This window comes from Anas platyrhynchos, chromosome 2, assembly GCF_047663525.1.
Source record: "Anas platyrhynchos isolate ZD024472 breed Pekin duck chromosome 2, IASCAAS_PekinDuck_T2T, whole genome shotgun sequence".
NCBI classification, from domain to species: Eukaryota; Metazoa; Chordata; class Aves; order Anseriformes; family Anatidae; genus Anas; species Anas platyrhynchos.
In genome coordinates this window covers 11,071,432-11,097,677 of record NC_092588.1, presented here as the reverse complement: position 1 = coordinate 11,097,677, position 26,246 = coordinate 11,071,432, and the positions used below count along the sequence as shown (strand labels likewise).

The 26,246-nt window shown below is 41.3% G+C and overlaps 1 protein-coding gene and 1 long non-coding RNA gene across 2 annotated transcripts; both read right to left on the bottom strand.

Annotated features, from left to right (window-relative positions):
- Positions 1–11,705: 11,705 nt before the first annotated feature.
- On the bottom strand, positions 11,706–12,894 carry LOC106016676 (feather keratin Cos1-1/Cos1-3/Cos2-1). The gene is given in 2 exon segments (XM_072034119.1): positions 11,706–12,477; positions 12,781–12,894. Coding segments are annotated over 2 exon segments (426 nt in total). The 5' UTR covers positions 12,880–12,894; the 3' UTR covers positions 11,706–12,150.
- Positions 12,895–20,805: 7,911 nt separating this feature from the next.
- LOC140001690 (uncharacterized) lies at positions 20,806–26,036 on the bottom strand. The gene is made up of 2 exons (XR_011807171.1): positions 25,901–26,036; positions 20,806–21,132 (listed from the first exon to the last, which is right to left on the bottom strand). It is a non-coding gene; the product is annotated as an uncharacterized lncRNA (long non-coding RNA).
- Between the last annotated feature and the right edge of the window lie 210 nt (positions 26,037–26,246).

Here is a 26,246-nt window from a genome sequence, read left to right as displayed (position 1 = left end):
GATGTTGTTCTCATATTTCATCCAATGATTGTAATGAAGTGTCCTTACAGAGACCTAAAGATGGGTTCTCACCAGAAAGTCACAGCTCTAGCTGCACCAAACACTCTGCCTCTTGCTCTTTCTGAGCAACCTGGTAAATCATTTGTGTATCTCTCACACACAGAAGAAAGGTTTCATTAGAGGAGGCAGAAGAACCAAGAAATAAACTCAGGTGTCCTGCTAACTGGGCAAGTGATGATGGCTTGTAGCAAAATATTAAGCATCAACACTACTGTTGACAATAGGCTCTTGGGAAAAATATCTTCATCCTTGAGCAAGTGCAAAGCACCTACTGCCAGTGCTGAGGGATCTGCAGCATGGGAATGCTTGAGAACAAGATCTGATACACCTCATACCTAGTGTGTTCTCTTAGGCACCCTGAGTCAGCTCTCTGCACTTCCTAGCAGGGCAATAATGCTCAAGTTGCTTATTTTAAAGCTAAAATTCTGACTTTCCCTCATGTTTCTTCTTTGAAACAAAATCTTAGTCTATTTGTTGCCTACTGTATCCTAACTTGCTGCTTAGAGTTCAGACACTCTGTTGAGTGGAAATAGGCAGCACTTGCAGGTATGAACTGCACTCAGATGTTATACATCTCAGTCCAGTGGGTGAATACAGTGTGGAGTCCTTAGAGTCCCATTGACTTCAGAGATCCCAGTGCCTATGTCTAGGATTTGGTCTTTCTCCTAAGTCTTGTTGAATTTTAGTTAAAATATATCTACAATGAAGAGAATTACCTGACGAACTTCTGCTCTGAAGATTTATTTAGATAATTTTTGCTGTTCATGTTTTCTTTAGAGATAAGTAAGAATGTAAGACCTGCACCTGTTGCCTTTTCATTTAGAGACTGGGGTGTACGCAGGGAGATAATAGGGTATGCATTGGGTATGACTTCTTACAAAAATGGGGAGGAGAAGACAGAGAACATTTTAAAAGACTTTTCTTCTCAGAGGGTGGAATCAGAAGTGACTGTGCAGCCATCTTGTTAATGGCATACCCATGGGAGAGAGAGAGAGAAGAAGGGAGAGTGGAAGCTCTTTGGCAGCTTTGCGTCCCCATCTGTTGTCACAGGGGGGTCCGCTGACTCTCTTTAGGCTGTTTTTTTTTTTTTTTTTTTTTTTTTTTTGCCTCTGTTGGATTGATAGCGTAACTATTGGGGGAAAGATCAACCTGTTTGGTCTGGCAATTAAAAATATTCTTTAACTGCTATAAAAGCCTGTTTCTACATGACTTCTGCAATGATTTTAATTAGCATTTGACAATTAAATTAAGCCTTGGTATAGTCCAATCAGACACTTGAATAAGTGGATTCTGCATTAATAAAGTGGTTTTAATTTGGAACAGGTTCGTAGAGGCAAATCTTTACTCCATGCATTGCAACACTGTTTCTGGCTGGGAAATAAATGAAAATGGTTTGGGGGGTGCAAGGACAATAGGACCTCTGGAGAAATTTCTTTAGGTTAGAACCATAAATGGGGTAACAAGCATAAATACCAAACCTCTTACAGCTACACATTGGTCTCAGATATCCCAAAGCATCCACAGTTCCATTGCGGGTACCCAGAACCACTCAGCTATGGTCCTTTTTGATCATCCGTCCCTTTTGTTTCTCTCTTATGAGGTCTTCTGTAGTTTGATCTAGTAATTATTGGACTAATCTTTACATCTAAAATGACTAGGAATAAACATAGCAGCATCTTGGGAGGATGGACTGAAAAGCATTTGGCTGCATGGGCCTCATGGGCTTTTTCAGACCTGGGTCTGAAACTGCTCAGAAACTCAACCCTAGGTCTTGCTGCTCTGGGTTGAGCAAAGCTACTGAGGATCTCATGATGAATCTCTCTTGCTCAAGCTATTTTGTTTCTCATAAAGAATTCACTAACCCTTGGAGCATGGTCTTGAATCATCCTTTCCTAGACAGTTACTTTTCCTTCCTCTCTGGCCTAGAGAATAATTTCTGTTGAAATGTAATAGCTTCAGCAGGAGAGCTTCAGAAATCCTTGCCTGTGAATGCTTAAGAGACTAGTGATATGAAACCCCTTTGGGTTCAACGTTTTGCTCCAGTCTGGGCACAGGAAAGAGTTGTTTACAAGCCTCATGTTTCCACTGTTCAGGGCTCTAAGCTGTTAAGGGAGGAGGCTTTGTGTGGTACCTTTCCAAAAGTCAGGTCTGTATGCTTCGAAGCTGACTGGGAGACCGGGCCTGTAGGAAATGAGGCAAGGCTGCTGTCTGGAGTATAGGCCTGAGTTAAACCTTTGAAAGCACCATGATCTCAGAACTCAAGTGGTTTAGTCCATAGGTTCATGAAGGGCCTGAGGCATTTACTCCTAGGGAGGTCTGAAGATCTGAGAGGCTGTGCTCTTTCAAACTGAAGGTCAGAGCTACAACAGGGTGTTTTTGGCTCCTAAACTGCTCTGGGTATTGTGTTAATGAGCCAAAGGGACTAGAGTAATTTTGCTATGTCCCTCAAAACATGAAAGCATAAGTCACTTGCTACTTAAGATTTTTCTCTGCTCTTCTAAAAAGCTCTTCTATTTTCTAATGTCAAAATGATAGCGATAAATATAACAAATTAAATGGAAAGTGAAGAAGGAATCCCAGTCACCATACACTGCTGCTATATTAGGGTGTGATCCCATTCCTTCCTGTGCTCATCAGTGCTTCCATGTGGTTACTCCTGATTTATGACTGTATAAATAAGAAGTGAACCAGGCCTGCTGCAGGTATCGTGACTTTCCCTGGAGAAAATCACAACAGTGAATGTATTTGTTTATTGATTTATTTATTTTGATGTGCATAAAGTAAGTAGAAATCCCAGGGCTGGGAATTAGGTAACAGGTCATCCTTACCCTTGAATCTGAAACTAGGTAGATCAGCCTCTGTGCATGGCAGTGCCTAAGCTGTTTTCTGCTGGAGGGAGGGAGAGAGACTTGAGGTGAAAAATCCCTCCCCCAAAATCTGACTGCAGGTTCTGCATATGCAAGCCAATGGTGCTATTAAAAAAAATATCACGGAATATGCAAAAATAAATAAATAAATGCCTGCAAATATATGTAGTGTAAAAACCATAGAATCATAGACATGAAGTTGAAAGGCATCCACATGGATCATCAAATCCAATTCCTGGCTCCACACAAGTCAACCCAAAAATCAGACCATGTGTCTGACAGTGTTGTTCAAACACTTGATATCCAGGAGGCTCGGTGCCATGGCCACTGCTCTGGGGAGCCTGTCCCAGTGCCCAGCCACTTCTGGGTGCAGAACCTTTTCCTAACATGCAGACAGAAACTTCAACTTGAGCTCACACCAGTGCAGAGCAGAGCGGGGCAATCCCTCCCATCACCATGGTGGTGCTGGGCCTGAGGCACCCAGGGTAGGGTTGGCTGCCAGGGCACACTGCTGACTCATCTTCAACTTGCCATCAACCAAAACACTCTGATCCCTTCTTGTGGGGATGCTCTCCAACCTCTCCTCCTCCAGTCTGTACGTACAGCCAGGGTTGCCCCATCCCAGATGCAGAATCTGGCACTTGCTCTTGTCGAACTTCATATGGCTGATTGCCCAGCCCTCTAACTTGTTATTATATATCTGCAAAGCCTCTCTACCCTTGAGGGAGTCAAAAAAAAAAAAAAAAAAAAAAAGAAGAATTATTTTTACTTGAGCTTCTGCAGACGTGAGCCCTTGGGACGTGAGCCCTTTGAGGCAAGTATTCCTACTTTGGGTCTCGGTTGTTATGCCTAGAGATGGTGTCACAAAAATAATTATTGAGATGTCATCCTTTGGGCTCTTTGCCTGACACTTGCTGTTTGCTGTCTTTTGGAAAAGGTGGGGAAGCCAGATAGACTCAGCACTGTAAGTTCATCAGCTTGTTTCTTATCACGATGGGAAGAGTGTAACTCATCAGCAAGGCAAAACTCTCTTATATGTCTTAAAGGAGTGCCGCAGATGGCAGTTGCCACCACGCATATGTAAAGTTCAGACAAGTTTCAGTGCTGTTGGTATCCATATTCTGCTTGCTTACAGCTACACATCCATTCCCTTTTTCTGCTCAGACTCTGCTTTTGTTACATTTTTTTTTTTGGTGCATGCTCTGGTACAAGCAAACTCTCAGGGACGTTTGCAGATTTTCATTATGTTTTCTTTTTTCTTTGCAAAGCCAAGAATTTGTGTTTTTGTTAGGTATTGCAAATGGTGCAAAACAAATTAAATTGTTTAAGAAAGCCAGTGCTTCTGGGTTCTTATGAAAGTACAGCAAACATTTTGCACAACATAACTCCAGTTTTATATGCTAAATTCTTAGTACAAAATAGCTTTGCTAGACAGCAATAAAACTTTCATTTTATTGCCTTTTTTTTTTTTTTTTTTTTTGATTTACTTCTAAACTCAGCAGGAGAAGTGTCTATTTCCTTTCAGCTCAGCATACCACCAAACATTCTGGGAATATGGTTATGCAGTTCAGCATAAATATGAATCTTTGACTAATAGTGCAAAGCTGTGGCAGTTGAAGAGCTGGCTGAGCCTTTCTTCTAGCATTGAGAAGTGTAAGCAGCCACACCATGCACTGAAACTGTAGAACTAGGCTTTGATTTTTCTTTCTAAAATCAAATTTCTCATTGGAAAGCTACCACTGAAATGTAGGATAATGTTGAAAAATCAGCATTTCTGAAAAACAGGTTGTTTTTAATCAGGTAGTTTAGATGTGCAGGAATAATAATAAAAAAACAAAACAAAACAAAACAAAACAAACTGAAAATTAAGCTTTACTCAGGTCACCTTCCTGCAGAACATGCACAAGAGTCCTGATTTTTGGCACCCTTTTTTAGATATAATAACTGCTTATTCAAAATCTGCACTAGGGTTCTACTATGAAAATCAGGAAATGAACACAAAAAGATGTTTTCTTAAACAGACACAAAAACACGTCCTGTAATACTTATGGAAGGCGCCTGCAAGTCTGAACACATTGCAGCTTCTTTCAGTCACTGCTATTTGCAGCTTCAGAGAACAGACTTAGAAAAAGGTAATTAAATTTTTTTAGACTGTTTCTATAAGATACATGGATTGTCCTTCAGGCTAGTTCTCCACTGATCTGGGACACGTGGTTTGAAATATAGGGTATTGCAAATTACAGATAGGTGGAATAACTCATAATCTTGTACTGTTCGCTTAATTTAGAGAAGGATGTCTCTGAGGTGTGACCCTGGACAGCTGATTGTATTTCTGTTCTTCTCTGTGCAGAGTTAATGTGTTCCCTTGGGAAATTTCTGTTCAGCAGTGGGGATCACAAAGCTTTGGTATTCACCTGGATGCTCTGTTTGAGACTTATATGCTGTGTTCACATACTTTAAGCTTCTGTTAATGTCTATCATCCAGAACACAGGATTTGAATTTCCCCTTTTCACCTTCTTGCTTATGTGTTGTTTTGTCTCCCCTGCTTATTTCTTCCATTCTTGTTCTTCAGCCTGAATCTGCCAGACAGGACCATTGCTCCGAGCCTGGACAAGCAGAGCTTTATCAAGTCTGATACTGCAACAATTCTGTCAAGCCTCAAATAGGCCTGTAAAACTAAACACTCTGCTCAAACTTATTAAAAAAAGGGAGCTACAGGAAGTCATTATCTGAGTTAGAAGCATCATCATCCCCTCATCCCCCACACCTCCAGTTTTATGTAGTTTGTCTTGTTTATCTTCAAGCAAATTGCACCAGATTTTAACAGCAAAAGAAGCAAGAATAACTCCAGAGCTTTATTCTTCTCTCCAAACAGGACACTGGTTACCATCTTTAATACCATCTAAAAGCTTCCAGGAGTGGTCTTATTTGGCAAGACTTCTCTCCAGCCAAAGTTGAGGGATATCCATGAATACTTGACTTCTCACATTTTTCAACAAACTCTTTAAGAAATGTTTAATTCTTTAAGAATTAAAGAATTAAATGTTTAATTCTTTAAGAAAGTAACAGGCTCACAGCTTTCAGTCCCCGAGAAATTATTTGCCATTAAAGTTAATATAGTATAGTCCAAGCATGGGATGACACATAATCAGCTCATTGGAGACTGGACCATACTTCGTTGATGCATTTGTGCTATAATCAGTGGGGATATTCATGTCACTAAAACAAACATTGTTTGAACCCTGGGAAAGAAATGAACATCAATCACATATACAAGACTTGGCTCAGTAGAATTATCTTTCTGCTTTACTTCTTTTTTATTATTAATTCCCAATCATGTTTAATAACATGAAGCATTTGAAAAATAATTAATAATATACTGGGTATAAAGGATAAATGGATAATTCTTTAATTATATGGTGTCATAAAGCCAAGTCTTCAATTACAGTGTATGAACACCTTTGGTTCCCTCATAACAACTCTGAACCTTATCCAGCAATCATATATTCTAACTACTTGTCAAATTTATCCAGCACATCCTGTGCCCTGATGGGCTTTATGGCTAATCTAGGAATGAATTTATCATAAACTGATGTTTCCATGCTGGGGAGTCCCTTCTGATTATGAACCTTTGCATTTCACAGGCCATAGCTTGTCAATTACTAATACCTGTTTCAGTCCAATCTTTCACAGCAGCCACTAAGCCTTTGCTTGCTCTATACCTCTGCCCAAGTGTAACAGACAGATGACGTAGACCTTTTGCTGGGATGCAGCTCCTTTGCAGCTGTCTTCATTTCACACCTGGCTATGATTTAATTGTGAAACAGGGCTCTATGTTAACATTAGACAAACATCATTGATCACTCTGGTAAATAACATTTTTTTTTTCTACTAATTTTTTTTCAGTTAATTAGGATTTTAATCTACTCATGAACTGGTGCAAAGAGACTGTTGCTGGTGTTTCACAAAAGTGAATAACCTCACTCACAAGCAAAACAAAAAGAAAAATTTAGTCCCAAGAAAATTTTTATTTGCTGGTGGCTTTTTTTTTTTTCCTTTTTTTTTTTTTTTTCCCGTCCCAGTTGTGAATAACACAACACCCAATTCAGAACAAGTGCTGGATCAAACCTGAGCAAATGATGGAATTTAGCTCTTGCAGGAATGTCACAGACAAGAAAAACATTTACTGAGAAATTTCAGGGCTTTCATGGAGCGTTTGCTCAAGCTGATGTTTTGTGAGCTTGCGGGTGAGGAGGTATTTTGCAGTTTGGGTTGAACTTCATAATAAGTCATGCAGGATGAGAGCCAACTCTATCTGGGCTTACTTGCTCAGGCGAGTGTGGAGTACTGGCATGGCCACCTTTGGCTAAAACAGCCTGGAAAGCAGGATGCCCTGAGATGACCCAATCAACCCATTCTGATTATAAAGTCCAGTTTAAAGCAAATGACAGCCCCAACAGCTGTGGTGTTGGTAAACTTTGTTGATGTATGAGAGAGGGATGGAGTAGGGTTGGGAGGAACTGCCGTAGGAAACAAGAAGGAAGAGCCACTTTTTCTTCATCTCAGCAATTTATAGTACAAATTCCTTAGTGCAACTTCTTTAGTAAAACTAAATTTGAGACTAGGGCTCCCAATGAAACAATATCTCACTCAGTTTTAAAGGCATTTGCAGGTGGCCCCAGGGAAGGGGTTCAAGCAGCCATGATAATAATGAGGACAGACACTGGCTGCTAGTACATTGCCAGAAGAATAACTATATGCACATGGTATTGCTTCGTGTGTTTTTGCAGTGAGGCAAACACAAGTTTGCCACCAGCAGAATGATGTGGGGGCAATGCACATTATGCAGTTTTTGTCACCTGAATGACAGTGCATGCTGGAGAAACAATGACAAGGAACATTGAAAATTTAGAGCTTGCTCCAAGGAAATCCATTCGGGTGTTCATGAAGAGCTGGAGTGAAAGCTCCCAACAGTTTTCTTGCACTGAGTTGGTTCACACTGCAATTCCAGCCTCTGTGCAAGAGCTGTGTGTGGCAGTGAGCTCAGCAGGGGTGGCTGCATGTGCAAAATAAACATCTCTTAGGGAGATGTCAGAAAAAGAGAAATTTTCTATGTGCTTTTGAGTTTTCAGGCAGCTGAACAGTGATAGAAATGTCTTGCCCATCTTGCAAGGTGTTGAACACTCTGCTCCTGGTTTTTAGCCCTTCTTCTGGGCACCACTGGCATGAAGCAGGACAGGGATCACAGTGTTTATTTCTGTTCCTGGTCAGGCAATGATTTTTTATTTTTTATTGTTATTTTTTATTTTATATTTTTTATTTTTGTTTTCTCCTTGGAATTCTTAGGATGCAGTTGATTTCTCCCTTCCCTATTCCTGTTCTTGTCTGGGGAAGAATGGTGCTATTCCTCAATTTTTAGTCTAGATCCCTTCCTTCCCTCCCAGTCTGGACATTGGAGATATCAGTGAGGTATTGAGAACAAACAAAATTTTTGAGAAAAAAAAAAAAAAGATTCCTTTGAAGTACAGCAGAAGTCAAGCAGCTGACAAACTTGTTTCAGAGAAAAGAGATGCCTTTTCTCCAGGCTCTGTGTATGTCCCTCTAAACTTCAGCAAATGCTGCAAAAGATGTGGGTCTGTCCTGGGTTGCTGTGCCAGCTGATACTGCTTGACAGCACCACACACCGCCTTGTTCCCTTCCCTCCCTATCAGGGATAAAGATAAATTTTCTCAGTCAGTGTATGCATTATTTAGATCTTTTGCATAGCCCTGCTCTGTCTGGTTATTTTTCCAGGAAATATTTTGTTATTGCTGCTATTTGTTTCCCATCAAGGCGGGAAAACCAGGAATGGATTCCTGCTCTGTTATTGAAGCTTTCGGTCACTTCATTAATCCAATCAGTTCAAATATTGACTTGTGAGAGTTAGCACTTCTAACCACACATTTAATTCCTCTTGGACTGACCAGGACTAAGCAGTAAATGGGGGCAGGTGGTGTTTTTGGGGAGCCCTTTTCTTGCAATGAATGCAGTGTGTTTCTGAAGTTCAAACTGTGTTGTTCTCACATTTCTGGCTTTCATGCTGCTTGCAAAATGACACTCTCAGGGTTACTAATTTCCCTGGAAGAAGCTTTAATGGTGTGAAGTCTTTGCTGTGATTTAGTTCACACAGAACTGTATTCCTGTGGCTCCAGACCCTTCAGCTTGTCTGTAGCATCCTCTGTTACATGACTATATTGCACTATTTTTTTTGTTTTGTTTGTTTTATGCTGCTTGAATGCATAGATGTACTAAATATCTGCATGCAGAACATGACTTACTTAAAAGCACTGGTGTTTTAATCCTGGTAATCAATTCTATTCCTTCAAGTGTAACAACATGCCAAGGCAATTTGCAATTTCTAATGACTAGCACCCCATAAATTAATCTCATGTTTTATGTTTTGAAGAATACTCCAAAGAAAAATGTAATATAAGCAGAAAAGTTTGTTTTCTGCTATTCTTTTTATAGTCTGAAGTGGGATCAGATGTCAGGAATGTCTGGATGGCAGAAAATTTTGCTGCTACAAGCTGATTTGGATTACATGGCTTTTCCTTGTCTCCTCAGTCTAATGCACAGTTAGACTTACATAACTCAAGAAAGAGCTAGTGATAGTGACTGGCTTGAACTTCAGGATACAAAAGCCTACCATGGATCATGTTGCATGTTGGCTAATTATTTGAGCTTTCTTTTTTATGTCAGATTTTTTATCTTTCCTTTCCAAACCACTCCTATTAAGAATTATTTACAGAAATACTTCCTGGACTTCAGCCTTTAGAAGCAAGGATGGTGCTAAAGTAATACTGGTGTGTGATTCTATATTTTTGTGGCTTCACCATTAAGAGTATTCCACAAACCCTCACACAATGGGGTGGGTGCAAGTAAAGTGACATATTTAGCTAAGAAAACATTGTATTTTTTTTTTCTAGTTAATTATAGCAGGGAACAGATGTACGTTAGTGAAAGAGGTAGAGGGTAGGTGGCTCTGTATAATGCTGGAAATATGCTTGGCTAATTGTGCATCCACCTGTGGTTGTGCAGATGGCAATGCCTCCACTGCAGCTGTAATGTTCACCAAGCCCTGCTATCCCCAGCAGCAGCAGCTGCAGCCTTTGGAGAGGGGTGAATGCGAACAGCTTGAGCTGGTCTCACTGCTGGATTCCGGGGTAGGGGTTTCTGCCTCCATAAACAAGTGCTAACATTTCACATCGTGCTTCCAGGCTTGTAATGTTTTTGTAGCTGCAATAGGCAGCAGCAAAAGAATAGCTGAAATATTTAAACCCAGAAGAGGCTGCTGAACATAAATGAACAGCACTGAGGCAGCACAGGATAGTCAGCACCTGCGGCGCTGTGAGGTCCTTTGAGTCCTTTGTTTCTCCTCCTATCTTATGGATTTATGTGAATATGGAGATTTATTAGATTTTATTTCAGAGTTATGGAAAGAAGAACCTGAAGGATTTTATTTTGCATATTTCCTATTATATATTTTTTAAACCATGGTAGTTTGTTTCTTCCAGCAAAAGGCAGTGGCATCTACAAGTACATGATTACAGGAGTCAGCCAACTCCAAACATACAGGCATTCTGGATTAGTTGATTTGATCTGGAAATGAGATTTTAGTTTCTCCTGAATTAGGTGCTGGAGTTTTTATTTTCAGGGGAATCAAAATTGGCCCACAAGGGCCATACCTGAAGAATAATAAAAATGTACATCTCCTCCAAGGCCTGTGTTTGTCTCCTCAGTGTTGTTCTGCCTTAAGTCTTCACATGCAATTCCATGCTTTTTGTTCATTTTGCAGCAAAACACAAGTGATCAAGACTGTTCAACCACAATAATTCAGCCTTTTCTGTAAGGTGGGGAAATATTGAAGCACAAGATTTTAAGGAATGTCACAGACCTTGCTGAGAGCAAAATCAGGTACCATTCTCACTGCTATGTTTCAGCAGAGACTGTGGGATATCTGCTCCCAAAGAATCTCTTTTCTGGAGCATGATGGGGTTGTGCTGCCTATGGGGCCTCTGAGTTCCAGGGCCTGATGAAAGCTGATCCATGTTTGGGGAAAAGAAAGCAACACCGAGCAGCCATGAGTGTTTGGGCATTGGTCCCTGTCCTGGGCCTGCCCTCATGAAAGAGGAGTTGCATTCACAGGGACTGGGGGCTCCAGTGTGTGGCCTGATGTGACTGGTACCAGTACGAACCTGTGGATCTCCTCAGCCCAACGCATCTTGGCAACAGCTAGGTCATGCCAGACGCTGTGCTAAAGTGTGATGGGGATGCACAGGGAAGCTGTTCCTGCTCTCCATGCTCAGACATGATGCCCATGATCAGGTGGTGGAGGAAAGGTGAACATGGAGGTGAGACAGAGGGCCATCCCCAAGACAATTACCCATTCCCAGTTTCTGCAATCCTTTGAGATCATCTTTGTCTGAGCCTCCATCTCCAGCACAGCTCTACCCAAAGCAAGACAAACACTCTTCCCCAAGATCTGGGGCCTCCAATTTCATCAGAACTTGTCTGGGCAGAGATGTCACAAGTCAAGGACTGGTGGCCATTGGCTGTGGAGGAACTAGGGATGTCTTCCTCACCTTCAAGAGACAGTGCCTGAAAGATGAATTGCCGCAGTATGTCCCACCCTCCAGTGCCTAGAGGAATGAGGCAGTGCCCCCAGCCTATTCCCACTAAGGAATGGTTTTCTCCCTTGGCCATCTGTATCCAGATGAAAAGACCACACAGGGACACACTCAGGGTTGCTGCAAATGTTTATTGAGGCTCAGGGGGGAAAGGAGGTGACTCCAAGAGCAGGCCCCGAGGTCGTAGCACAGCAGGAGCAGACAAAAATCTGTTCAGCTTTTCCAATGGCAGACTTGCAACAGGGCATCAATCTACCTGGCCCACATGGGGAGAGGGACTAGCAGGTCTCTCCAGGCTGGTTTCTGGGGGCCTCGTGCAAAGCAGAGGGCAAGAAAGCAAAGAAAGAAAAAGAGTGTGTGGAAAACAAGATAGGTATACATTGGCCATGTTGTCATAGAATCCAGGCTGGCCCCTTCCTGTCTGTCTTTACAGGACAAGCCAGAGATGGTCAGGTCCTCTTAAAACAACAGCATAATGTTTGTTCTTCCATCCACTTTTGTCCAGCAGCATGTTCTGAATTCCTGGGATCATGGTCTAGGGCACTGTCTGGCATCTTTAGCAGGGGCGGCACCTGCTGCCACAGTAGCGGCTGGTAATACAGGAGAGGTCAAAGGACCCAGAGTTGATGGGGACTCCATCACAGCTGAGGATGCTGCCAACGGCAGCAGAGGTGGAGGATCCCACAACGGTGTTCTGCGGGAAGGAGCTGAGGATGGGGCCGGGCAGGGTCACCACCACAGGAGAGGGCTCAATGACGATGGTGGAGTTCTGGCACTGCCTGACGCAGGGCTCGTTGCAGCTGCTGGCCAGCGGGGTTGGGCCGCAGGGCTGGCATGGCAGGCACTGGTCGTAGCAGGACATGTCTGGGGGCAGGAGGTGCACCTGGGAGAGAGGGCAGAGAGGAAGCAGAACATGAGCATGCATGAGGAGCAGCCTGTCACCACACCCTAACAGAACCAAGGCACAGGCAGTACAGTGAGCTGGAGGCTGTGCCTAGGCTCCAGCACAGGAACCATCATACTAAAGCCCAGTCTTCCTCCATGACAAACCTTCTACCTCTTGACTCTCCCACAACCAGCAGTCCCAAGATTTGGCAGGACACACAGCTGATAGCAGCTGAAAGGTCCAAGGAACAGAATCCTCCTGTGGGAGAATGAGGGAGACAAGAAGAGGCTTCACACTCACCTAGTTCCCAACAAGAAGAAGGCCAGAAAAGTGGATGTGAGAGCATGGAGCTGGGCTGGCTTTTATAGTGGGCCTTAGCTGTCCCATGTCCAGAGGCATCCCTTGAAGCAGGGACTATTTTCTGACAAGCTACTCGTGCATGCAAAACATCCTGCCTAATGATACGGGATGTGTGTTGCCTTCCTGTGATGCTGCTTTACATTTCCTGCTTTATGCTCTTTGCCCAAAGAAGGCAACTTCTGAGTGGCAGGTAGGGACGCCCAAGTATTTCCAGGCAACACGTCAGTGTGGGCAGAAGACTCTGCTCACGTACTGGAAGAGTCCAGTAAAGGGAAATGTTGTCAGTCTGGGTGACTCCCTAGGGATTCTCTGGGGCCCTTTTGGATACAGGTGACCCAGCTCCTGCCTGTGACCCTACCCCTCCTGACACTGCCCTTAGGGAAAACCTGCTGGCCTGTTTTGCCTCCTCCTGCTCTGACCCAGGGATGTCTGTATAGGGGGACAGGTTGTGCAGGGCCCTTTCTGGATCACAAAAGAAAGGCCCAACAGGACAGTGTCTGTTCTAGTTAGAAGGAATAAGAAGATGAATGTAGACAGAAAGGAAATCTTTCATGTGGAGGTGATCCTGCCTTCTACCAGCATCGGACAGAGCCGGGTGGGTTTTCCCAAGACACACAGCACACATCCTGTCCATAGAGAATTCCTTCTTCACTCCCATAAGTTGATGCCTTTCATTTTTGCTTTAAAAAATAAATACAATCATACACCTTCTCCTTACATGATGCAAGCTGATTTCTGTCATGACACCCACCAGTGATCAGTCAGGGTACTCCAACACTTTCCTTACCACTGCTACTCAGGCTAAAAAATGGGATTCTCAGGCCTTAAGTGTAAGGCCCAAGAAAGCAGGTCAAGGGAGGTGATCCTCCCCCTCTACTCTGCCCTGGTCAGGCCTCACCCAGAGCACTGTGTCCAGTTCTGGGCTCCCTGGTACAAGAAAGACAGGGATCTCCTGGAAATAGTCCAGCAGAGGGCCACAAAGATGACACGGGGCCTGGAGCATCTTCCCTATGTAGAAAGGCTGAGAGACCTGTGTCTGTTCAGCCTGGAAAGAGAAGACTGAGAGGGGATCTCCTCAGTGTATATAAATATCTGAGGGGTGGGGGGCAGAAGGATGTGGCCAACCTCTTCTCAGTGGTTTGTGGGGATAGGACAAGGGGCAATGGCTGCAAGTTAGAGCCCAGGAAGTTCCGCACCAACATGCAAAAGAACTTCTTCACGGTGAGGGTGATGGAGCATTGGAGCAGGCTGCCCAGGGAGGTTGTGGAGTCTCCTTCTCTGGAGATATTCAGGGCCTGTCTGGACGCCTACCTGGGCAGTCTGCTCTGAGGAACCTGCTTTGGCAAGGGGATTGGACTCTATGATCTTTGGAGGTCCCTTCCAACCCCTACAGTTCTGTGATCCTGTGATCCTGTGATCCTGTGATTCTGTGATTCTGTGATTCTGTGATTCTGTGATTCTGTGATTCTGTGATTCTGTTCATTTTAATTTGGGGACTATGATTAACAAGGCAATCCTACAAAAGATGAGATGTGGCAGGCTCTTGTCTCTCATGCATGAGAAATAGTTAGATGGTGTAAAAGTGCACTTTAAAATTTCTCCTCTTGGCCACCTGCATAAGGGGCACTTCTAGAAACTGAGTGTCATGTCCATGTTGCTTGTGAGACCTTATAATATACATATGACAGAAGGGGCATCAACATGGTTGGGAGCACATGCCCTGTGAACACAAGCTGTGTGAGCTGGTCTTGTTCACCCTGGAGAAGATAAAGCTTTGTATGAACTAAAAGGAGTCCCATGGTTCCTATGGGGAGGTTAGTGGGAAGATGGAGCCAGGTTCTTCACAGTGATGCATGTTGGGAAGATGAGAGACAACAGGCATAAGCTGAAGCAAAAAAGGTTCATGATAATAATAAAGAAAAAATGTTTTTTAAATTATTATTATTTTTAAATTTAAATTTATTATTTTTTTCCCTACGATGACAATTTAGCAGTGAAGCAGCTAGCCCAGAGATGTCATACAGTCTACATCCTAACAGGTTTTTAAGACCCAGCTGGATAATAGCCCATTCTATTCTCAAATCTCACCCTGGTTTGAACTAGAAGTCGGACTAGGGGTACCTTAAAGTCTCTTCTAGCCTGAACTGTGATACTGTGATAACGTGATACTATGAATATTTCCCTGGTACTTTTTTTTTTTCTTTTTTTTTTATTTTTTTTTTTATTTTTTATTTTTTCTGATTAAGTAGATTTTTTGAGGCAGAACCATTTTTGGGTCTCAGCACCAGTATTAGAGAAATTGGAAGTCACAGTAAAGATAATATGGCTTCCTATATTTCATCAGTAGTTTAGGCAGCCTGGAGAACATAGGCTGTTGATGGGTCCCCAACCACAGAACAAATTAAGTAGATGTTACTACAGAGAATTCATGAGAATACAGGACAGGAAGCGAGTGTAGGAGTTTCTAACCATTAACCTCTGTTATTGCAGGCAGCCATGACATATCTTCCCTTGTTAAAAACGTCTGCTATCTTAAAATCAATTAATGTTTTACTGCTTTTACTCCTGTTGCAATACTGTTCCAGAATCTATATCTTCCATTTATTAAAAAAAAATAATCTAATTTATATTTTAAATTTATTCAATACCTGTTTATATCCTTTTGTTCTGCTGACATCTTTTCCCAGTGCTTTAAATACCTCTTCTGACACTTATTTCTGGATATGTTTGTCGAAAGTGATCCTATCCATTTCATTTTTTATCTGGGAAATTAAACAAACCAACCTCTCCCAGGCTTCTCTCATAAGACAGGCTTCACATTCCCCTCATCATCTTTCATCATGCTTCAGTCGGAATTAATTGACCTGAGACTGGATTACCAGCACAGTGCGTATTGCTCCAAATGAGATCTTTCTCATGCCTTGTGCAATGCTGTTAATATTTGCCCATCTCCATTGGAAATACTTTAGCTGATGTGTACTATGACTGCTTTTGTGTGTGTGTGGCAACTATAACTCATTTGTCTGTGGCTGTTTTTGCTACAGATTTTAATTGTTAATTCATCTCACTGTACATTATTATTTTAGTTTGTGTGATAATGTAAACTTTTATCTAGTTCTCAGGGCTGTCCAGTTGTCTTGATGGCAGTGTCCTCCACCTTGTGTTGTCAGTGCCTCCTCTTTTCAGTCCTTATAATTGGTTGCATGGATCCTTTCCTAAAGAACTCCACTTTTGTAGGATGCCTTCCTCCAGCTTTGTAGTTCTCTTTTTTACTACAGATATTTCTACATTTTCTAGGCCCTTACCTAAAAGTGTGGGTTCCTCTGCTAAGCTCTGTCTTTGCAAATTTAGTATGTAATTTCTCATGGTGTGTGGCATTAAGTGCTCTGCTGAAGCTGAGATGGGTGAGAGCCACTGCATTTTCTCTAAGAAATCAGTTATTGGAAATCTTAGGTTTGGCTGGCACAACATGTCCATCCTCATTCTTCTCTGAAACTGGTGCTGCTGGAGCGAAGCCCAGCTGCTGTTGAATTGTACACAGCACAACAGAGAGCTCAGAGCCAAGTACAAAAAGTCTTGTGATCAATTAAAACCACAGGAGAGAATTCACTGGGTACCTTGTGCCTACCTAACTTGGGCTATGTCCAAGATACACTGTTGATACCCTCTGTCTTCCCAAAATACACCTTGTCATTAACAGCCAGTCAATGACTGATGGACATTGATTTGACATTGACTGATGGATAACTTCTAGCTCTTTCTGCTAGTCAAGCTTGTTAAATGGCACCCCTGCTTAATGACAAGAATAGCAGCTTGCAGGCAGGTGCTGCACATGCAGACAAAATCTTGCTTGATAAGTTTTCCTCCTGAGATATTTTTGAAGGGCACCAGATACGTAATTTATGTCTTCCTAATATTTTTTTTGGGACTCAGTCAATTCCCTCATAGCACTTCCTGTGAAGGGATAGAACTAGGTACCATTGAAACATCATGGATTGCAAGAAAATAATGATCCAGTGCTGGAGGTACTGAAACTGTGAGCTGAATCAATTTTTCTAAATAATAACCAAAGAAACCAGTCTTCCAACAAAAGAAATGATTTCTCCCAAAGGCAATGGTGTCTGTTCTGCATGGTACTTGTTTCTGCCGTAGTTTCATATTGTTCTCTGCTAGGTAAAGCTTGCATTGGTGGTCAGAGATGGTGGAGAAGCTCGTTGGCTTGTACACAGGAACAGTTCCAGGGGCTGAAAGAAGCATCACTTAATCTTCAGCTCTTGTACAAATTCACAAGATAGTATTGCATGTATTTGGGTTCTGTGGTTAAGATCGTGTTAGGTGCCTGATCAGTTCTTTCTGAGAAGGGTTAGTGAAGTGAAGTGGTAGGGATGTCTTTAGCTGTAGTGACCTTTGATTTGCTTTTTGACTGAATATTTCCTTCATCTGCTGCAAATGCCCACAAATAGGCTGCATGCTTCCCTTAATAGGAAATCCCACTGGAGTTAGAAACTGTGTCAGTTTGAGACTATGAGCATATGCTTAATGATTTTTTCAAATTTCTTTTTTTTTTTTTTTTTCCAATAAAACCCATCAACACTGAGACAAAAAGTAGACTTTTTCCTGTTTTTTGTTGCTGTTGTAGAAGAGAGTACTCTGGGTGCTTTGGCTCTTAGCAAAATAAGTTGTTTTTGTTACAAACTTGAACAATATAAAGGACATTTTTTCTTAAAAAAAAAAATAAATGTTACATTTCCATTCAGAAACCAAAAAAAACTTTCGAGAAAAAGTGCAGTAGCAACTCTGCATCACCTTTATTCTCTAAAAATAACTATCAGGTGTGAGTTTACAGAGGGTATGGGCAAGGATGAGGAGAGCTGGCTGGAGGCTCATCCTTTGGCTTTCTGCATGTAATGAGCACATGCAGGTTGTGTGATGTGGCTGCGCCTGTACAACGGCAGGGCCTCCATAGTTGGAGACCACTGCCACCATGCCCAGACCATCTAACAGCTCCTACTATGATGTGGATATGGTGGAGGTGGAGGTGTTGCATTGCCTGTTTCCTGGTGTGTGATCGGGAGATGAAGCTGTACTGGGTAATGCAGGGAGGAATGGCCGTGGGTTTGCAGTCCCTAAAATCCTGTTAACAAAGATGTGGTAGATTCAGGACTTTACCCTGGTGACATCAGAGGAGCTACAATGATATGACAACTACAACAGAACAGTTGCATGTGCTATACCCAGTGTTTCTAGAAGGAACTGAAAACAGTAATACTTCAAAATTTTCCATTTTATTTTATTTTATTTTATTTTATTTTATTTTATTTTATTTTATTTTATTTTATTTTATTTTATTTTATTTTATTTTATATTTTATTTTTTTTCTCCAGAAGCCACCTTTAACTAGAGTTTAATGAGCTCCCTGCAGTAGACACAAGTAGGAGTAAAACACTCACAACCCCCTGTGCCAATTAGCTTGAACAAGATGACAACAGGTGCACTTTTTATGAAGATTTTCATGAAAACACTTCAGATAACTTTCTTTCCAGATTCTGAGATGAGATACTAAAATTGCACTACGGAAAAACTTCCTGAGATTGTAGAGGAAAACTTATATGTAGTTCCATATAAGGTTTGGTATCCTCTTTGTTTTTCTAGCCAGATAATGGGTTTTAGGCTTGTTAAGATCAAAATAATGGTCTTGGTGGATTGGTAACAAAATGATTCTGTGCTTGAAGGGGCAGAAAAAATTCTCATTAGGAAGGAGTTTCTGTTGCATCTAAATTGTATTACTGAATGGCGATGTTGCTGTTGCTATTTTAGTCTTAACCTGGCATTAATAAAAGAAAAAGAGGAAAAGAAAAGGGATTCTATTTGCTCATTTTTGGAGGAGAAAAAAAACAATCGTATTATCAGAAAAACAATTATGTAAACACGGTGTATATGGTGTAGGGAACTGTTTAAAAACTAAAGTAGAAAATGCAGCCAAAATAAATAATGACTCATTAAACATCACCCTGTATAAATATTTACATGTGTTTATATGAACATGCATGCGTGTGTAGGTGTGTGTGACAAAGAGAGAGCACTTTCTGTAATCAAAACTTCTGAATGATGAGGAATTTTTAGGAGTCAAATGTTCTTGTATGTAAGAAGCAAATGTACAAGATGTTTCTAGACAGAAAGTCAGAATATTTGCTGTATATTTGACTCGCACCCCATTTCTCTACAGTCTGATTGCACATACATGGTTAATTTTGGCCCTGTTGAAAGTGTATGGCAAGGGCAGCTACTCCAACATCTGCTGCCCGGTGGAATGTCACCACAGTACCTGAGAACATTTATGCTGTTCTGAATTGAGAGGAAGAACGTTTCTTCGTGCCCTATTCCAAAGCACAAAACATGACTTGAATAAAGCAAAAGCTGTATTAGATTTTTTTTGCTACAAATCAAGAGTGAATTTGTAGGTTTTAATACATCTTGGATGTGTTTTTGAAATAAAATAACTTATATTCCATCACCTTACCTAGTATATTCTTTATGCATGTGTGGGCAGAATATACATTATTTTAAAAATTAATTTTCTCATTTGTATGCAGGAAAGGATTCAAAAAAAAATAATAAGTGAAACAAAATAAAATATGAGCAAAATATGTTAGAAATATAGCTGTTTAACTCCATCTAGCTGATAAGTTGAGAACTCATGCAAAGGTGGAGAGCGGAGAGAGAAACCAATTTGTTTTTAAAAGCAATTGTTTATTTATTTTCCCAGTAGAGATCATAAAATCGTGTTCCCTGTTATGTTAGCATGAAATGCACCTGAGTGCAGAGGGGTGGTTTAGTTATGCAGCATAAGAGAGTTTTCAGAAGCACAGATATGATTTGCCCATCTGTTTTTGACTTGCTGTTGGAATCCAGTGTCTTGAGATCTTGGAATTCCTTTCACACAGAAATGCTGCTTGTCTGCTTAAACAGCACCAGGACCATTCGAGGAGTATGTACACTTTGGTACTCCTTTGCATTTTCTTACACTTTGCCACTAGGACAAGCAGTGGGCTGAACCATCTGTTTTTTAAAGTGGTTTTAGTTTGTAGTTCTCTTGTGTGTCACACTTACTGTGTAGTGAGGCAATTTCACAACTCATGCTGACTAAAGCCTTTGGGCAAAGTCCATCTGCACATCTTGATCTTGCGGGAAGGGAAGGGAAGGGAAAGGAAAGGTAAGGAAAGGGAAGGAAAGGGAAGGAAAGGGAAGGGAAGGGAAGGGAAGGGAAGGGAAGGGAAGGGAAGGGAAGGGAAGGAAAGGAAAGGAAAGGAAAGGAAAGGAAAGGAAAGGAAAGGAAAGGAAAGGAAAGGAAAGGAAAGGAAAGGAAAGGAAAGGAAAGGAAAGGAAAGGAAAGGAAAGGAAAGGAAAGGAAAGGAAAGGAAAGGAAAGGAAAGGAAAGGAAAGGAAAGGAAAGGAAAGGAAAGGAAAGGAAAGGAAAGGAAAGGAAAGGAAAGGAAAGGAAAGGAAAGGAAAGGAAAGGAAAGGAAAGGAAAGGACTGACAGCCTCACTGGAATAATCTGAAGCCACTGTTGTTTTTTCAGGTTCCTATTTGGGTGGGGACAAAGGCTGACTGCTGTTCTACTGTCCATTTCTCTCACTATTTAAGGTGCAGTCTGAGACCTAGAAACTACCAAGCTGGGAATGAAATTTCTCTTTTGCTCTTGTTAGACAAAATAAAAGACACACAAAATTAGGTGTATTCAAGGCTGCTTTTAGAGTGCCCTTACAAACCTTGTACTATGGATAGGGGGTGGATGAATATTAGCAAAGGGAAGAATTCTCCAGAAGACAACTCTGGCAGGTAGCTACCGCTGAGACACACCTCATGTTAAGTTGAAAGTATTCTAGAAGACTTTCAATTGTCTGGAGTAACGGGTGGCCTCTGAGTAGTCTTTAGCAAAAGTTACACATTCAGGACAGGGAAGTGCTAGTGGGTGACATAGTTTTTATTTCTTCTGGCATGCACCTTCCTTTTCTGCATTGAAGGACACGGGGTCGGCATGACTGACTGCAGATGCCTAGCAAATCCAAGTGAGTGTGGAAGCAAGAGGCTTTGCAGAAAGAGGTCTGACTGTAGGATTTGGCAACAGATCCTACGTTTTCCTTTCAGTGACAGCCATATCCATGGCCTCAGTTCAGAAAGACCTCTTGAGAATGTTTTGTTCTTTCTCTGGCAGGTGAAGTTCCTTGATCCAGGACATCTTTGGCAGAGCTGTTTATTTCTCCAGTTACTGATAACTACAGTGGAATTTCTGTAAAGAGAATGAAATGCAGAATAATGGTAATAACAAAAACAACGATCAATATCAGGCTTTTTCTTCTTTTTTCTTGTGCTGCACTGTACCTCAGCAATAATGACCAAGGTTATAGTTAGGTAAGAGAAGGAGTCTCTGGAAGTATGGTAAAGAAGTCTCTTCTAACCACTCTTTTTTCTTTTTTTCAGGAACTCCAGGCAAGGTGACTGTTTTATCAGTATCCAGACCTCACTTATGTCAAAGACTTGACAATTGGGAAATGGACTTTCAGTTCTGATGTGGCCAGTTTTATTTGCCTGTTAAATGCAAGGGTGATTTGGGTTTGCTTTTCTTTTTAATTTGGTGGATTTCCCCTTCTCCTTTCTCAGTTGTAATTCACCCAATGGCTTGTTCCCTAACTTCACAACTCACTGAGCTGGATTAATTGATGTGGCACAATGAATGCCAAGTCACATTAAAAAGGATGCACTGGGGGTGAAACTCTAGGAATTAATTACTGGGAAAAACACTGCACCACACAGAGATGTGGAGGAAAGAGATTTTAAGAGAGAGAATGACTGCACGTTCTCCTCTCCAGGATCCCTTTGGCGTAAATCTATTGTACTCCAAGCAGCTGCATTCCTGCAGTTCCTTACCATTTAATGGCACTTTCCAGGTGTATACCTTTGAACATAATTTACAGATATTGCATGGTTTCAAAGCTATGAAGATCTAGGGGAGGATTCATAACCAGCTGCCTTGGGTGCATTTTCCTTAGAAAAGTAGGGCCAATGAGAACAGGTTTTTTTTTTTTTTTTATATTAAAGTACCTTTAATAATGTTGGTAAGCATTGTCCAGTGAGAAGTGAAATGAGAGAATCTGTTTAGAAAAGGTGTTTAAAAGGTGAAGAAATTTATCTGGTGAAAAATGGAGCTGGAATAATAGACATTGTGTGTTTTTTGATGAGAATTTAACTAGTGAATTTCTGATCCAGGAATGACCATCTACCACCAGCTTGCTGTAAAAATAATATTAAAAATAATAAAAAACCAGTTCATTCTTGATTCTCACAATTCCTTGCATTGGAACTAGCCCAGAGGTTTTTGCTCCTGTCATCTGGTCTCTCTAGCCAGGTTCTTCTTTTTCCTCCCGGAAAACTCCAAAGGAAAACCTTTGGTGCCCTGTGCTGTATGCTCCTGTTTGCAACTACCTGGAGGAAGTAAATGGGGTGTTGATACAAAATGCTTGTCCATTCCCTTTTGAATGTCTACCAAAAAAAATATAAATAAATAAATAAAAACTATTAAATTTCACTCAGTCTCTTGGGTAGTTTTCTTAGTTTCCTCTTCCCCATTAAGTTAGGTCAGTGAATATTTTAAAATTCTAAAAAGTAGGTATACAGTAGTCATTTCAGGGTATATTTTAATATGTCTTTTACAGTTCTTTTAATATTATATCACTGCTAATAAACTACAGATTTCATTTCAACATGCTTCTTCTGTGCATGGTGTTCCAAGAAAAGATGTAAGCAGACGAAAACATACAAATCATCTTGAATATGGCTATTGTAACTGATTTTTACATTGAAGATCTCCATCCACTATTTGGCTTTAGAAAATAAAATAAAATTAAAAACAAACAAACAAACAAACAAAAACCACACCAATATATTGACTGGAGGATACCTGCTCCTTGATCAAATAATCTCTGGAGAATCTTAGCACAGAGTTACGATCAATCTTCCCGATACATTAAATAGTTTCATACAAGGCAGAGTCGGAAGCCCTGAATAAATGTCTTTTTGAAGTAATTATCAACATTTAAGTATTTGTGCGCGCACACACACATGCTGCAAAAGCATCTCATTGCATTAAGAAATGAATTACTATTTCTAATTGCTTCTAGTAGTTAATTACTTGTAATTATTACATTGAGTAATAAATTGCTACTTCTAATTATGCTGTGGGTACAGTCAAAGTAGTTAGAAATGCAATTTGCATCTTTGTTTACATCACAAGCATGTTTAAGTAATTGTGCTCCCTTAATTATATGGAATGGTCGATGTTAAATAACATAACACGTTTTGCAGCTCCGTCTATGGTGTCATTTGTTTACCTTTTCTGGTGGCTGGGCTTCAGAGAACTGGGGAATAGATGCTGTGTGTCACTGGGGAGTAGCTATTTTTATTTGAAGCCTAGAAGGATTGCTGAGAATCTTTTTCCTGACAGGCATTTATGGGAACATGCACTGCGTTGTTAAACTTACATTACAGCTCTGGCTTCTCAGCCCCAGCAAACGTGACCCGCTTGAAGACACTGACCAAACCCTGTTAAAGTTAAGTCTTATTTCCCACTCCCAAGGCTGTCTGCCATCATATGTCAGCATAATGGTCTTCCCTTGCCCTGACGCTAGGACTGAGTACTCTCACCTCCACCAGATTACTTCCTCCAAATTCACCAATGAATTATGACCTATATAATGACCTCTATAATTTCTGTCCACAATGACACCTACTATAAGCCTGCTGTGGTTAAAACTGCAGAATTCCTAGTATTAACCTTCCAGATAGACTCTGTGGTCTGTTGTGTACCTCAGATCTCTAGAACCTTCTGAGTTTGGATGCTGTGCATTGCACCTTGGGATCGATCATAGATCATAACTCCTACACTGGAAGAAGAGAAAGAAACGAATTGCTCTTTTAGAAGAAACAACTCAATGTTTTCTTTGCAAGGCTTTAGCAGCATAAACATAACCTGTGTTCCTCTTCTGGTTTTCTTTCTTTGTCAACATTCATGGGAGCTTGGTGGGCATTAAGAGTTGTGGGACTTTGCCTTCTGCTGTGTCTCACATGTTTATTTTCTCCTTTGCCCCGTTTCCTGTCTCAATTTATAATAATACTTGATGATACTACAATTGATTGTAATGGGAAATAGCTGTGTCCAAGTGAAAGTGGACAGTCTGCTATCAAGCAAGAGCAAGAGGCAGAAAAAAATAAACTACAGAGACTCAAAAAATGTTGTTTGTCATTCAAATGTCTTCTGGGGAGAGAGAAAACAGGAAATTTTGGACACGCACAAAAAAAGCCATTATTGTTAAACATCAGTTTTCAAAGTTTTATGTGGGGCACCAGAGGGATGTAAAGTAAAAGAGTTCATTCACCACTTATACTCACAACGGATGTGGAAGAGTGGGCTTTGCTAGTTGAGGAATACCCTTGTGGTTGGTATAAAACAGTCCCTAGCTGACACCAGCAGTTTCTCATTCTGGTTTAAAAATGTGAAGAAATTTTTGGAGAAAAGCATTGTGGCTGCACTGGTGGGAAGGGGACTTTAAAGGAGAAAGCAGCACTGGAAGTGGGGACTGCTAGAACATGGACCATAGACCCACCACTTCGTGTGATATGGATGCTGGTTTGTGGTGGGGAGACTGGTGGTGGTATCACTGGGGGTGTGATAGGGCTGGAACCATCAAACATAGCATTCAATAACCTTGGGGTGTGAAATCATAACCTTCACCTTAAAGGACACATCTTAGCAGTCAAAATTTGTCTAAATCAAGTCTAACAAAGCTCAACTGTCCTTTCTTGTCTCTGAGAGGAGCTGATTCTGGATCACCTAGTATCAATGAGGGTTCAGACCTTGATTTTCTCTCAAAAAGGGCATTGTCTTACAGCCAGACCCTGCAAATGCTGCCAGGGAGCTTGGCTTCACATGGGCCCTATGCTTACTACATAGCACTGTAGTGGAGCTGTAATGCAAAAAGAACTGAAATGATGTTAACAATCTGCCTGGCTAAATTACTGTTTTGTGGGACTCAAATTCTAATCAAGGTGTTTGACTCCCTTTCTCAGGAAGCCAGGATAGAAAGTGAAGTACGTGGTTATAAGATTGTGACTATTGTACTCCCAAGAGGGGAACAGAGAGCAGTAATTCTGCTAATTATCATAACTAATTAGTCTCATTCAGAAGAGAAAAATCAGAAGGGCTAGCTCACTGCCACCAACCGTTAATAATGGGTTACTGAATTGCAGTACATGAGACCAGAGGGACTACTATTGCCACCAATGATGAGCCTGGGATGTGTTCCCAACACCAAAAAATAATTCAGCGCTGGATTTTCAGAGTGCTTTGGTACTCAGGCTGAGCAAAAATGAAGTTCAGCACCATGGACTCAGTCATCAAGCTTGGGCCACAAAAAAGATTCAAGACACTTGTTCATGGAGGGGACTCTCCTTGACCCCAGCTCCACGGGGTGCAGACAATCCACACGTCTGGCCCTATATTTGAACTCCCAGTGACAGTGAGGACATCTTCCTGCAGGACAGTGCTGGGCTGTATTGTAAACTACTGATGGGCAAACTGGAGGTAATCTAGTTCCCTTGGTGTAAATTTGGGCCTGTGTTAATTACCCTGGTGATTAGTTTGGCTGGATCACTATACTGCACTGTCTGTATCACTTCTGGTGTATGAACTGTGCATAGCACCACACAATGTCCTGCAGGAAGATGTCCTAATTCCCCTCAGGCCAAATTCTTAGAGTCATTTTAACTACCCTATGTAAAATGATAGCTAAATAAGGAGAACTCAGGAGGTGCAAAAGTCAGCAGGGCACAACGTTACCTGTGTGCTCCCAAAAGTATGAAATAGCAGAAAGGCATGCAGGCTGTGTTTTGACAGAATAACCAATCCATTTGGAATCCAGTGGCAGTCTGAACTAAGACAATCCCATTTGGGCTTGAGTAATTTCTGTATGGCTCCATCTCAAATAAATAAAGATCTTACTTACCCAGCTGTGAGTATTAGTATGGCCAATTCAGGAGAAATTTCAACACAAGGGAAAAGTCTTTTAATGAGATCCACATAGCGCAGCTGGAACTGATGGTGTAAGGGATTTGAGGATAGGAACTACTGACTGGTGTGCCCCTTATTCACCTATAGAATTAAATCATTGTTATATATGGATTCCAGAAGGGTCTTGGAAGACTTTAAGGTTACATAAATTGCATGGTTCTGATGTAGCTTAGCAAGCTGCATATGGCCCTATCTATCTGCACAGAATCAAAAACCTTCCACTGTCACAGGGATACAAAGAGAGGGCACTGGCTGCAGCAGTGGGGGCACACAGAGACTGG